This window comes from Vombatus ursinus, unplaced genomic scaffold (assembly GCF_900497805.2).
Source record: "Vombatus ursinus unplaced genomic scaffold, bare-nosed wombat genome assembly UNPS02014807.1, whole genome shotgun sequence".
Taxonomy (NCBI): Eukaryota; Metazoa; Chordata; class Mammalia; order Diprotodontia; family Vombatidae; genus Vombatus; species Vombatus ursinus.
In genome coordinates, this window is record NW_020954585.1 from 60,602,928 (window position 1) to 60,616,676 (window position 13,749).

Here is a 13,749-nt window from a genome sequence, read left to right on the forward strand (position 1 = left end):
CCTACCACAGGGCTCAGAACACAGTAGGCACTTAATGCTTGTTAAATTACGTAAAAAGACCAGTATTGGAGCTACATAAGCCTAGTAATCTTTTTATGTCTTGCAATTTCAGTGTGTAGAAGTACCAATGCGCTCTCACTTTTGATAATGCTTGAAGTGCTGCCTGATACAGCAGAAAAAATGTTAAATTTGGAGTCCTAGGACTTTAGTTCAAATTCTCCCTCTGTCACTTAATAACTGTGTGACCTTAGGAAAGTTAACTTCTCTAACCCTCAGTCTCCTTATCTATAAAATGAGAGGATTGGACCTGATTATCCCTAAAGCTGTTTCCAGCTCTAAATCTATGATCCTACATTCATTTATACATAAGGGTAAGTAAGAGCTTTAAATTATGGAAAAATACTATCTTAAAAAATAATGATGTGGTTCACTGGCAGTCTCACTTAGGATATTCATTCACTGCTACAACTAATCCAGTACTAAGATTTTAATAGAGACTTTGGGAGCAGCTGGGACATAAATAATAGCGTCTTCTATTGGAAATTTCAAGAGTCTCTAGCCACAACACCTAACAGAAAAATATAGACCCCTGAAATACTGATCAGTTTGGGGGTGGGGAACAATCCCTATTGTACTTCATAATTGGAAGAGATCCTTCATTTGGGGTTTCAAGAACTTGTGAGCAGCCAAGATGTGCTTTCCAGAATCTCTGATATATCTGGCTGCAGTTTGTCATCAGTCAATGAAACAGTCTAGGCAAGGAGGAGTAAAAGAATGAAACTATCAATAAAAGTCTAGATTTTTTTTGGTCGACTGCTCTGTAGTATTATGGATTCATGCCAACTTGGGGGAAAATTCTATGGTTTTCTCCAAATAGATTCAGGCACTGGAATTTTTTTATAAGAACACTAAATGATTTTGACACAACCTACATGACCTTTAGATTTCTAAGTTGTTTGAAAAACAGCACCAAAGTAGTCAGGTATAAAAATAAAAAATCTTATGTTCTATGTTGGATTTATCAGCTGTGGCAGAGGGAAATTCTGATACTAAGAATCTGTTTAAGGGGGAGGAGAAAAAAAATCATATATGTGTACTTGTGATTTTGTTATTATACCTTAATAATTTAGGGCACTGAATACCATGTTTTCTTTTAGAACACTCTTTTTTAAGAAATGGGTAAAGTTAGAAGATTTAACCCAGATCTGTAACAATTTTATTTCAACTGAGTATGTCATTAAATGACTATTGTTACAAGGTAGCTAGATCCTGAGGCTTACTGGCTCTGAAGTTCCAAAAGCTCCAAGACAGTTGTATAAATTTTAAATACTAAGCTCTTCCACAGGCAAGTCATCAAAAAGATCAGATCAAAGAGTTTGTTCTGGTTCAAACTGGCTAGATTGATATGTTACATCTATTTAAAATCTATGAGTGTCCCACAGTTGGCTTGGTTTCAGAGACAACCAAAGCCTATAAGGAAGAATGTGCTGTTGACTAAAAAAAGTAGGAATTTATAAACATAGCAGATTTACAATATAGGTCACCTATGCATCAAGTCTCAGGGGAAAGGTCTAACTATAAATACTCTTCTTTGTACATTTATCCTTGCAAAAAACAAATGAAGATTCTAGTTTTTGATGCCAGAACACTAGTTGGTTTTAGCGTTATTGTCTTAGAGGTGTTTTAGTTTATGGAGTGTCTTGAATCTGCAGTCCATTTTTTAATGACAAACACTGTACAAAATTTTTCTTATAAGTATCTCTGCCAATAAAAAAGAAGAATCAGAAAAAAAAGATCATGTAAAGTATAGACATGACTGACCCTTTTTTTTTACACCTTGATGTGAACAAGTGCAAAGTACACATTATCTGAAGGTAAAACATAAAAACTATTAACTTGTAAAAAGAGGGAAAAACACAACCCTTCACAATCAGTTATTCCATGTGCAAAAAGCTAACATGCATAGTTAGAATCCAAAACTGCATGAGGTTACATTTCAAATTTGAAAGAATGTACAGAACGAGTCATATACCAATACCGACTAAACTAGCAAGTCTCTGCAGTGTGTATGAAAGGTGAACCCCTACCCTGAAATCCTTAAAGTATTCCCTTCATTTTCACTACAGTTTCTACACACCTATTTCCTTGGTTCATTTTCATTTTTATTCATGAAAGCACTAAAAGAGCTAGGATCTCCATTATGTGTATTTATTCATCTCAAAATAGTATTTTAAACCAACATTCTCCCTGAACAATCAGATGGCACTAGATCATTTCTCAAAATGGAAAAATTATAAGTAAAAATTTAAGAGTAATTTCAGTGAAAATAACTTTAAACTTGAGAATCATATTTAAATGTGTAGTACCTAAAACCAGTAACAATTGTTCCTGTAATATTTCAGCCCTGAAAGCAGTTCACTGCAAAACAAACATCTGCTGACAGGTTTTCTTTTTTTGTTTTTTGGGGTTTTTTTTTGCTGCTTTGAAGTTATATTTCTAACTATGCCCCATAAAACAAGAATTGCTTAACCATTTTTATAAGTTTGTAAATAAACTAGCTTTTCACAGACAATGAAAACATATATTACAAACATATCCACGCAATTATTACAAATGTTATTAAGAACAGCCAAGCCTAAGAGATTCATCCGTAACTACCAATTGCTAAGGCACTATTCACTTGTCTGTCATTTCTACTTCATAATTCTCTACCCTTTCTTGTTTACCCATTATTTTGAGAGCAGTTATCAATATATTACTTAATAGTTTTAGTTTTTATGTAGTCAGTGTACCATCTTTTTTTTTTTAAGTCAATCACTAGCAATGATTACGGTTCTGCAATTTAAGAAGTACCTATCCTAACTTTTTCTGCCTATGGTAATCATCTAACAATGAAAATGTGATAACTAGGATTTAAAAGAAATAGAGAATTCAGATTTAAAAAAAAATAATCACTATAAACACTTGACAAATCAAATACCAGAAGTCAAAGATCCATATTTTTCTCTAGAAAGTTGCTTCACCATTTAGGGACCACAATCTACTTTTTCAGACAATTATTTTGTGTTTCAGTAAGGAAAATAAAATTGTACCTGAGTACAAATGCTAGTAATAAAAATTAATTATTTATACTCCTTCCCTGGATATGACAAGGAAGGACAATATAATAAATTAGAACACCATAAAACAATGATGTAATGCCACGTCTTATTACACTGGCAACTTAAAACTTTTAAAAGATAAAAAGATGTATACCTAACATTGATCAGTAATATCTCTGGAAGGGTTCTAAGAGCCTAAGACTCTTTTTTTAAATGGGTGTAATGTTAACTTCTAACCAGGCAAATCTCAAAGATTTCAGCTCTACCATTCACCAGTCGATGTCCGCCATTCAAGTTCAGTGAAAAGATACCAGTAAGTGGTAATACTGGATCTACTATATAACACAAATTTGAAAAATGCACTTGATAATAGTTCTTTTAAGAGACTTTATTTCAATAATTTCACCTTTCTACTTCTCACAATGCCTCTAGCAAATACATATAATAAAGTTTAAATAAGTTCTCATTTTTCCAGAGAAGACTGAGGGGTATTGTCTGAAACCCTTTACACATATTTGAGAACATACACAGTACAAAAGTGTCATCAGTGTGATTGTTGTGTTCTATGGCTCACACTATACTGTTGAAATTTCTTTAAACATTGTATGTTCTCAGCTCTTCAGGAATTATAACCTAAACCATACTACATGAATAAGAAGAGGAAACCAGCCTGGACAGGGGAGTACAGAATTAGTTTGTTTTCTTTGAATCTCTGTCTACTGTGCCAGGTGTGTTCCTTTCCACTGCACTGGCCCTTAACTTCCAATCCTGCAACCTGAGAGAAGTAGAGAGGCCAAGCTTTTGAATATTTAGGTCCCCAAAGTGAATAGGTGACAAAGCCCTAACAATAAACTCACCAGGGATAGAACAATACCACCTACTCCCTCTTTTCAGCCTTGGAAACCACAGACTAGGACACTGATGGTGGTGGGGGTTCTCAAGCATTCGTAGTATTGAGTTGAGTGGGGAGTGTGGGGGGGGGGGCAAGCCAAGATAAGGAAAAGAGGGAAGGTGAGAGAAGAGAAGAAAAGGCCATTTTTCTTCTTCTACATATGGCAAACGTCTCCAGCCAGCGAAGCACCCGCTGAACTTAACAAAAGGGCCCCCTCCCCGTAGGAAGCCTGGAGCTAAGTGTTAAAGGGTCAGATCTGGGCTCTTTTTGAGTTTGGGGAGGGGGAGGGGTATGTGTAGGTATATGTATGGAGGGATGTTGCAAGTGGGAGACGTCCGAGTTTGGGGAGACTGAGTGTGAGTGTGTACGGGGGGGGGGTGAGTGCTTGAACTGCTGGGGGTTGGGGTCCGATCCGAGTTTTGGGAAGGGGAGGTGGGTGTGGGGGGGTGTGTGTGTGTGTGCGTGTGTGTGTGTGTGTGTGTGTGTGTGTGTAGGGTGAGAAGGGACTCAAATGGGGGCCTCCGAGTTTTGGGAGGGGGAGCAATACGTGTGTGCATGAGGGGGATGCAGCAAACGGGGGGCATTCGAGTTTTGGGAGGGGGAGCAATGTGCGCGTGTGCACATGAAGGTAGGAATGCTGCAAATGGGGCGTCCAAGTTCGGGAAGGGGGAAGTGTGAGTGTGTGGATGTGTAGGGGTGGGAGTGCTGCAAGTGGTCCGAGTTTTGGGGGGATGGGAGGCAGTAGGCGTGTGTGCATGGGGGGGGCGTCCTGTATCCCGTGGGTAAGTCTAGAGTCACCTCGTAAAACTTTCTGGGGAGGAGAAAAGCGGCGGTGGGGGGCAGGGCCCGCCCCTTCCCCTGGTCCGCGGCTCCCGCGGTCAGGCGGGGGGGCGGGGTTGAACTTGACCGGGTGCCCCCACCCCGGCCCTCACAATGGCTGCGTGCCCCTTCCTTCCCTCGGCCCACGCCCGGGCACACGCACACACACGCACGCCCCCCACCCCCGGCAGCCGCACGGCCCGGCCGGGGTCGCCCCTCCCCACCTGGTGGTTGTCCTTCCTGCTGCCCGCGGCTGGCTCCCCGGGGCCGCCGCTCATCATGTTCATGTAGAGGGAGCGGGCGAGAGGACTCCGCAGGGACCGACCAGTGCCCGTCCACATCCTCCTCGCCAGCCACAGCGAGACCAGCGTGAAGCCCAGCCAGCCCAGGAACAGTCTCATGGGGGGCCGCGGGGCGGCGGGGTCGGGGTGGCTCCGCGGCTCAGCCCCGCCGAGCGGGAGGCGAGGAGGAGAAGGAGGCGGCGCCGCCGCCGCTGCTGCTGCTGCCGCTGCCGCCGTCGCTGCCGCTGCCCCCGCCGCCGCTGCCGCCGCCGCCGCCCGCCGCGGCGACTCTCTCCATCGCTTCCAACTTACCCATCCAACCCTTCCGAGGCTCTGGTGGGGGGTGGGGAGAAGCGGCCGGCGAACACACCAGTCCGCCTCCCCCTCTCCCTGTCCCTCCCCCCACCCCCCCCCACCCCCCCCCCCCCCCGCTCCGCCCGCTCCTCTTCCTTCCCTTCGGCGGAACGTCGTTTCTGGTGCAGGCAGTTTCCGCCCGGAGCGTGTTTCCAGGGGCACACCGTGGCTCCCAGTTGTGGCTGCTGGACTCGTTGTCTCCGGCGCTAAGCCGGACGCGGACGCCGAGCGCGCGCCGGGAGCGCCACTTCAACCAATCAGCTCGCGCGGGGCCGCGCACGGAGGTGGAGGGAGCGCGCTTGCTTGCCCAGCTGAGCCCTGCTTACCCCTACGCTAAAGCCTATAGGGCCCATTGTGTCGGGGCTGCGGAGGAAGGGAGGGCCGGCGCGCGGCCCGCACAGTGGGCCCTCGCGGGCTTTGCATGGGTTGTCGGCTCTCCAAAGCACAGTAATACTCAAGTCCTTTTCACTTCATCCTCGGTAGGGGTGGCGGCATTAGCTCCCGAGCCCCCCAGAAACTGGAGCAGGGGTCGGGGCAGACCGCCCCCACTTCCCCTGCCACGGCCCGTGCTGGCACCGGGGTTTTAGGCGCGGGTCTGTCCGCTGGACAGAGCCTTTCTACTTGCCCTTTTCTCGTTCATCTGCCCTAGGGTTAGTCGCCTGCTTCTACTCTTTGCATCTTGGTTTTCGCAGGCCAGATGCCAGACAAACCAAAGCTTTCATCCCCCCCCGAGTTCCCTGAGGTTGGCGCACGGGGTGTAGGGTTGGCACATGGCACGGGTGGCACGACCGCCCTCACCTGTCTCTTCCACAGCGTTTCGTGGAGGCTGCCTAGGGCTTGAAAACGGGGTGCTGGAGCGGCCAATCGCTGCATTTATAAAGATCAGCTCTCCCCACTTGAAGCCTCAAGATGCCCTACAAACTGGTACAGGTTATGTATTGGTTTCCCAAGTATTTGAACCTGCCAGGGCACTTGAGCATAGAGGAAACCAGGGCACTTTGACTTGTCACTTGAACCTACAGACCAGGTTGGGTGTGTGAAATGGTCCTGTGTATATCCCTCTTTAATTGTTTGACAACAAGTAATAGTACTAATTTCCCTACCAGATCAAAAGGCACTTTGGTTTCTAAAGTCACATCAATCCAGCTTTAAGCACCTACTGTAAGTTAGCTGGGCAGCTAGGTGATGCAGCAGATCCTCTTACTGAATTCAAATCTGGCCTCAGGCACTAGCTGTGTGCCACCCTTGGCAAGTTCCTTAAGCCTGTTTGCTTCAGTTTCCTCATCTGTAAAATGAGCTGGAATAGGAAATGGCAAACCACTCCAGGATCTGACAAGAAACCTCCAAATGGGGTCATGAAGAATGAGAAACCACTGAACTAAAAATGCCTTAGTCACTGTTCTAAACAAAGGGAAAACAAAAACATTTAAGTCCCTGCCCTTAAGAAGCTCATAATCTGATGGGGGAGGAAGGCATATAGAAGAACATTTCAGAAGACACTAGCATTAAATCACCAGTAGAAAGTTCTCCCCACGATACAGTATCTCTACAGTACTACTCCAACTTCTTAAAAAACTTTTTTTCAAATAAAAATTTATTTTCCTTTTCTTCCATATTACTCTCTTGATTGGGGAAAAAAGAAAAAGAAAAACTTAGTCCTTGTAAAAAATACACATAGGCAAAACATTCTTCCATTGGCCATGGCCAAAAATATGTCTTATTCTGCCCCTTGGTTCTATTACCTTGGTATCAGCAGAGGTACCCCAATTTTAGTAGGGTCTGAAAATTTTTCCTCTTCTCACTCTAATAAGAATACTTATCCAGTTTTTTGAAGACACTTTGCTATTTAGTATTGTTCAGTAGTGTGACCTCTTGTGATCTCTTGGACTTGTCTTTGGGGTTTTCTTGGCAAAGATACTGGAGTGGTTGCCTTTTTCTTTTCCAGTATCTTCCCATTTTGCAGATGAGAAACTCAGGCAAATAGGGCTTAAGTGACTTGCCCAGCAATACACAGCTAGTAAGTGTCAGGCCAAATTTGAACTCAGGAAGATGAATCTTTCTGACTGCAGGCCTGGTGCTCTATCCACTAGGACACCTAGCTGCCTTAAAAATTAATATTTAGTTTTATTTAAAAATACATTTAATTTTAGCTAAAAGTAAATGTAATAGAAGGCCAAGATGGTGGAAGAAAAGGAAGTAGCGAAGCTTAGCTCTCTCCTACAATTACAGGATTTAACAGACCTGGATCTCCTAGAAAGGGAGTCCATTACACTATGAAGTGAGGGTCTTCAGCACATCAATGGAAAGAAAAAAGTCTCAGCACTAGTTGCTTGGAAAGAAGAAAGGGAAAGGGGAACCTTAACAGACTGTGGAAGAAAAGGGCCTTAATAAGGAGGAAGACCTCATATTCAGCCATTAATTAGAGGAAAGATCATATCCTCAATCCTCCCCATCCTCAGAGGAGGGGTTACTTTAGAGCAAGGGGTAATTACAGAAAAGCCTCTCTCCTCAAAGTAAAACTAAAACTCCAGAGGAAGGTTTCTGGGACAAAGGAAAGGAAGGATCCTAATTTAGTGTCATCCCCTGAGGGAAAGAGGAGTTCAGGCAAAGGCCAAGGAAAGCCTGGAGGCAAAAGAAAGGCCCCTGAGATAAAGGAAAGGACCTTAACAAGGTTGGTCTAGGACTGGGCTACCACTAAATGAGTACCAAACATATCAGCAGGAAAAATGAGTAAACAAACCAAAAAAAAGAAAGGAAGAAAGAAAGAAAGAAAAGAACAATTATGATGCCTGAGGTGCCTAAGACACAAACCAGAAGAGAATAACTCAAAAACACCTATAAGCAAAGCCTCAAAGAAAAATGCAGCTTGCCCACAAGATCAATTAGAATTCCTAGAACAAATGATTCAAGAGTTTTAAAATGTCATAAATGAAAGCAATAGAGGAAAAAAATTGGAAGAGAAATGAAAGCTAGGGAAGAAAGATTTTGAAAGACAATTAAAACAACATAAGAGGTATAAAGTCTTACTCAAATAACAGAGTCTCCTAAAAATTAGAAAGTACCAAATAGAAGTTAATGATTCTGGAAAACAAGAAATATTGAAAAGATTGAAAAAAATAGAAGAAAATGAGTTAACTCATTTTAAAAACAAATGAGTTGGAAAACAGATCAAAGAAAAATAATTTGTGAATCATTGGGCTGCCTGAAAGCTATGACCAAAAATATATATTTCAAGAAATCATAAAAGAAAACTGACCAAAAAGAATAAGGCAAAATGAAAATAGAAAGAATCCACTAATCATTTACAAGATGAAACTCTCAAATGAAAGTCCCCAGTAATTTCACTGCCTAAACTCAGTGCTTTCAGGTCAAAGAAAAAAGTACTGAAAGCAGTCAGAAAGAATTCAAGAACCACATTCAGGATCACACAAGATTTAGCAGCTATGATTTTGAAGGAGTAGAGAACATGGAATGCAACGTTCTAAAAGGCAAAAGATATAGGTCTAAAAATCAAGAATAACTTACCAAGAAAAATTGAATATAATGCTACAAGGTAAAAAATGGATCTTCAAAGAAATAGAAGTCTTCTAAGAACTCCTGAAAAAAAGACCAGAGCAGAATAGGAACTTTGAAATACTAATATAGAAGTCAAGAGAAACATAAAAAAGTAAACACAAATGAATAATTAATTGGAAGGGGCTTTATATGTATAAACTGTTTATATTCTAATGGGGGAAGGTGTGATATAAAGGTCCTTTTAGAACCTTATTGGGTGATGGAGTCAAATGAGAAGTTTTTGTTATATTTTGACAATTATGAAAGAAGAAAGAAAAGAAGTATGGAAGGATGCACTGGGGAAGAAAAGGGGACGAGCTTGAAGAAATTTATTATCTCATATATTGAAGTGCTCAGGTAAAAGTTTATACAAATGTGGAAGAGGTGTAGGGAGAATGGTACCATTTGAACATCACTTTCATTAGAACTTGTTAAAAAGAGCAGAGCACACATGCACATCCACATAAAGGGTTGGTATAGAAATATATTCAACTCAGCATAGATATGGGAGAGAACAAGAAGAGAAGAGAAGAAAGTATTTGGGGCATAAGAGGGAGCATTGGTTCAAGGACTGATTAATCATAAGCACAACAAATCTATGCTTGGAGAAGGAATAGTAGAGAGTTAAAAGGAAAGAAAAGAAAAACCTATAATAAAGAAGAGAGAGAACAAAGAAAGGGAAAAAGTTTAAGAGAATAAGGATGGAGGGAAATATACAATTAACTATCATAATTGTGAACTGTACGATGAACTCATCCACAAAATAGAAGAGGAGGACATAATGATATAAAAAGCAGAATATAACACTGTTGTTTACAAGAGATATGCTTGAAACATAAGGATTCACACAGAATTAAGAGGATGGAGCAAAATCTATTATGCTGAAACTAAAATGAAAAAAGAAGGGGTGACAATTATGACAAAGCAACAAAAATAGTGTGAAATAACATTTTGCTGGAATTCAGCACTTAAAATATAGACATTAAATGGCATAATATCTAAATACATAAAGGAAAAGCTAGTAAAATTATAATAGATCCTCAATATGCCCATCCCTAGAGCTACACAAATCTAACCAAAAAATAAGCTAAAAAGATGTTAGAATAGAATTTTAGAAAAGTTAGATATGATAAACATCTGGTGATTATTGAATGAGAATAGAAAAGAAGTTCAAGTATTTCTTAGCTGTTCATAACACCTTTACAAAAATCAAATGTATTAAAACATATACACCTAACAAGCAGAAAAGCAATAATATTAAATGCATCCTTTAAGGACATAAAGGATTACATATTGTAATAAAAACTAAATTCAATAAAAGGTCATTAAAATATTAAAAATTAACTGAAAACTAAATAACTTAATCCTAAAGAATAAGTAGATCAAAGAACAAAACAGAAACAATAGATAGTTCAATAAAAGAAAATTATTTTGGAATAGAGCCAAAGCTGTCCTTAGGGGAAAATGTATATCTCTTAGCTCTATCATCAACAAAAGATAGGGGCTGCCAGGTAGAGAAGTGGATAGAGCAGTGGCTCTGGAGTCAGGATGGACCTGAGTTCAAATTTGGCCTCAGGCACTTACTAGCTGTGTGACTGTGGACAAATAACAGATGAATAACTTGAGTACACAACTAAAAACTCTAGGAAACCAATAATTTCTTTTTAAAAATTAAACACCAAAATAGAAATATTAAAAATCAAGGAATAGATTAACAAAACAAAAAGAAAAAAATCACTAAATAAATAAAAAGATCTTTTTTTCATGGGGGGGAAGAAAACAACAAAATACATAAACCATCAGCTAATTTGATTAAAGAAAAAGAAAGAAAGATCAAATTATGAGTATCAAAAATGAAAAAGAACAATTCCCAACAAATGAAGAAGAAATGAAGGATATTATTAGAAGCCATTTTGCCCAACTAACTATATGTCAAGAAAACTGATAACAAATGAAACAGATGAATACTTATAAAAATATAAAATAACTTTATCTCAGGGAGGAGGAAAGGGAGGTATGGAGTGATATAATTTGGAACTCAAAACTTTTTTAAAAAGTTTAAAAATTTGTTTTATCATGTAATTGTGGGAAATAATATATTTTATTAAAAATATAAAATAACTAGATTAATAGAATGAGAAATAGAGACTTAAACACCTCAATCTAAAAACATTTTTTTTTATCAAGCCACAAATCAATTCCCAAGGGAAAAAAAGCAAACTCTGGATCAGCGAGAGTCTCAAATGAATTCTATTAAACATTCAAAAAACATTGATTCCAACATTACATAAACTGTTTATAAAAACAGCCAAAGAAGTATCCTACCAAATTCTTTCTATGACACAAATATGGTCTTGATACCTAATTCATGGAGAGTCAAAACAGAGAAAGAAAACTATAAATATCTCTTAAAACGTTGCCAAAAATAAAAAATATATATATATTAGCAAAGAGGCTACAGCAACACATCACAAAGATCATATGAACAGGTTGGATTATACCAACAATGGAGGGTTGGTATAATATTAGGAAAACTATAAACAGTATTGACCATATTAATGACAAAAACATATAATTATATCAACAGATACAAAAAACCCCAATCAACTTTTGACAAAATGAAATACCCATTTCTGTTAAAAAAAAAAACCCTAGGAAATATAAAAATAAATACCTTAACATGGTAAATTATATATATATATATATATATATATATATATATATATATATATAAAACCAAGAGACAATTATATGTAATAGAGATAAATTAAAATCTTTTTTAGTAAGATCAGGGGTGAAGCAAATACATCCATTTTCACCAATTCTGTTTGACACAGTGCTGGAAATGCTAGCTATAGTAATAAAATAAGAAAAAGAGATAGAAGGGATAAGCATAGATAAAGAAGAAACAAAATTATCACTTCACAGATGCTGTGATGATGTACTTAGAACACCCTAATGAGTTAACTAAAAAAAAGTAATTGAAACAATAACTTAAGCAAAGTTGCAGAATATAAAAATAATTCCACACATATCATCAGCTTTTCTGTATAATACCAATAAAACTCAGCAGGAAGAAATAAAAGGAGAATGACTTTCTATCTTTTAGAAAATAACTACAAAATGTGTAAAATACTTGAGAGTGTACCTACCAAGACACACACAGGAACTATTTATTTTTGTACAAACAAATCTAATACAGTTAAGATTAGAAGGAAAACAGCTAACTGGGAGGAAAAATCTTTGCAGCAAGTTTTCTCTAGAAAAGGTTTCATTTCTAAGATGCATAAGGAACTAATTAACATTTATAAGAATAAGAACCATTATGCAGTTGGTGAGTAGTCTAAGGATATCAACAGGCAGTTTTCAAGAGAAGAAACCCAAGCTATTTATACCCTTATGAAAAAAAAGATGCTTCAAATCACTAGTAACTAGGGAAATGCAAAGTTACTCTGAGGTTCCACTCATAGCCACCAGATTAGCAAATCTGCCAAAGGAAAGAAGACAAATTTGGAGGAGCTGCAAGAAAACAGGTACACTGATATGCTATTTCAGGAGCTATGAATTGGTCCAACCATTCTGGAAAGTAACTTGGAATTTTACACAAAAATTTACTAAATGCTGCATGTCCTTTGACTAGTCCTATAACCCAATAAGCTAAAAGAAAGAAGAAAATGTCCTATATGAACAAAAATATTTGTAGCAGCTCTTTGGTGGTGGCAAAGAACTAGAAACTAAGGGAGTGCCTATAGTGTTCAAACGGCTGAACAAATTATGGTATATCAATGTAATGAAATACTGTTGTGCCATAAGAAATGAAGAAGATGGTTTCAGAGACATCTGGGGAGACTTATATAAATTGATTCAGGGTAAAGTGAACAGAACTAGAACAACAATTTAAACTATAACATCAATATTTTAAATTCAAATGATTATGAAGACTAACAAATAAGTATTCGACTATTATTCCATTTGACTGATCAAGAAAGATGCTGAGCACCTCATGACAGAGAAATGATGGACTAATATGCAGAATAAGAAACACATTTTTGGATATGGCCAATGCGGGAATTTGTTTTCTTTGATTATGTCTTTACGAAGCTTCTGTATTTCTGTCTTCTTTCTTTTAAATAGATGGGGAGATGAGAGGAAGAGAAAAAAAATAAATGCTTGATAATATAAAAAAATGAAAAATTACTTTAAAAAATTGGAATACTCCTTTTACTCTTACCTGAGACACCAACATTCTTTCCTGCTTGTAACAGAGTAAGTGATATACAGGAAGTTTTTCTATTATGATGACCAAATTTGTCTTATTTATAAAAACGTTATTAGTCCCTAAGTCTGGCCCTCCCCCACTTTTTTAAATTTTGGAGGCAATTGGGGTTTAAAGTGACTTGCCCAGGGCCACACTGTAAGTATCTGAGCAAAATTTGAACTCAGCTTCTACTGATTCCGGGGCTGGTGCTCTATCTACCGCACCACCTACCTGCCCTCTAGTTTGTCCCCTTTCATAAGAATTAGGTTTGCATTGTATAAGGAACATTTGATTGCCCAATTAATGTCATAATAGGCTATCCTAGGAAACTACTATATTTTATTTCTGTGGAGATTATCACCATAACTGTTTCCTCACCAAATCAGTAATTAGATCCTATTCCTTATTTTTTTTTAATAATCAAATAGGCATCTAATGAAGTAATTCCAAATTATCCAGATGGAATTTAAAGCACCAAATACAAACCAA

At 38.7% G+C, this 13,749-nt stretch overlaps 1 protein-coding gene across 3 annotated transcripts in view; it reads right to left on the bottom strand.

The window, feature by feature from the left end:
• LOC114052420 (methyltransferase-like protein 9) overlaps positions 1-13,749 on the bottom strand; it is a 62,994-nt gene that overhangs the window by 48,683 nt on the left and 562 nt on the right. For 2 of the 3 annotated variants that reach the window (XM_027875014.1, XM_027875013.1), the window contains exon 1: positions 5,037-5,239. The exons of the other annotated variant lie outside the window; for it this stretch is intronic. In XM_027875014.1, the coding sequence (XP_027730815.1) occupies positions 5,037-5,213 (177 nt within the window). In that variant the 5' untranslated portion in view covers positions 5,214-5,239. Of the gene's footprint in view, positions 1-5,036; positions 5,240-13,749 lie in introns of those variants that run through there. 3 annotated transcript variants of the gene reach the window in all.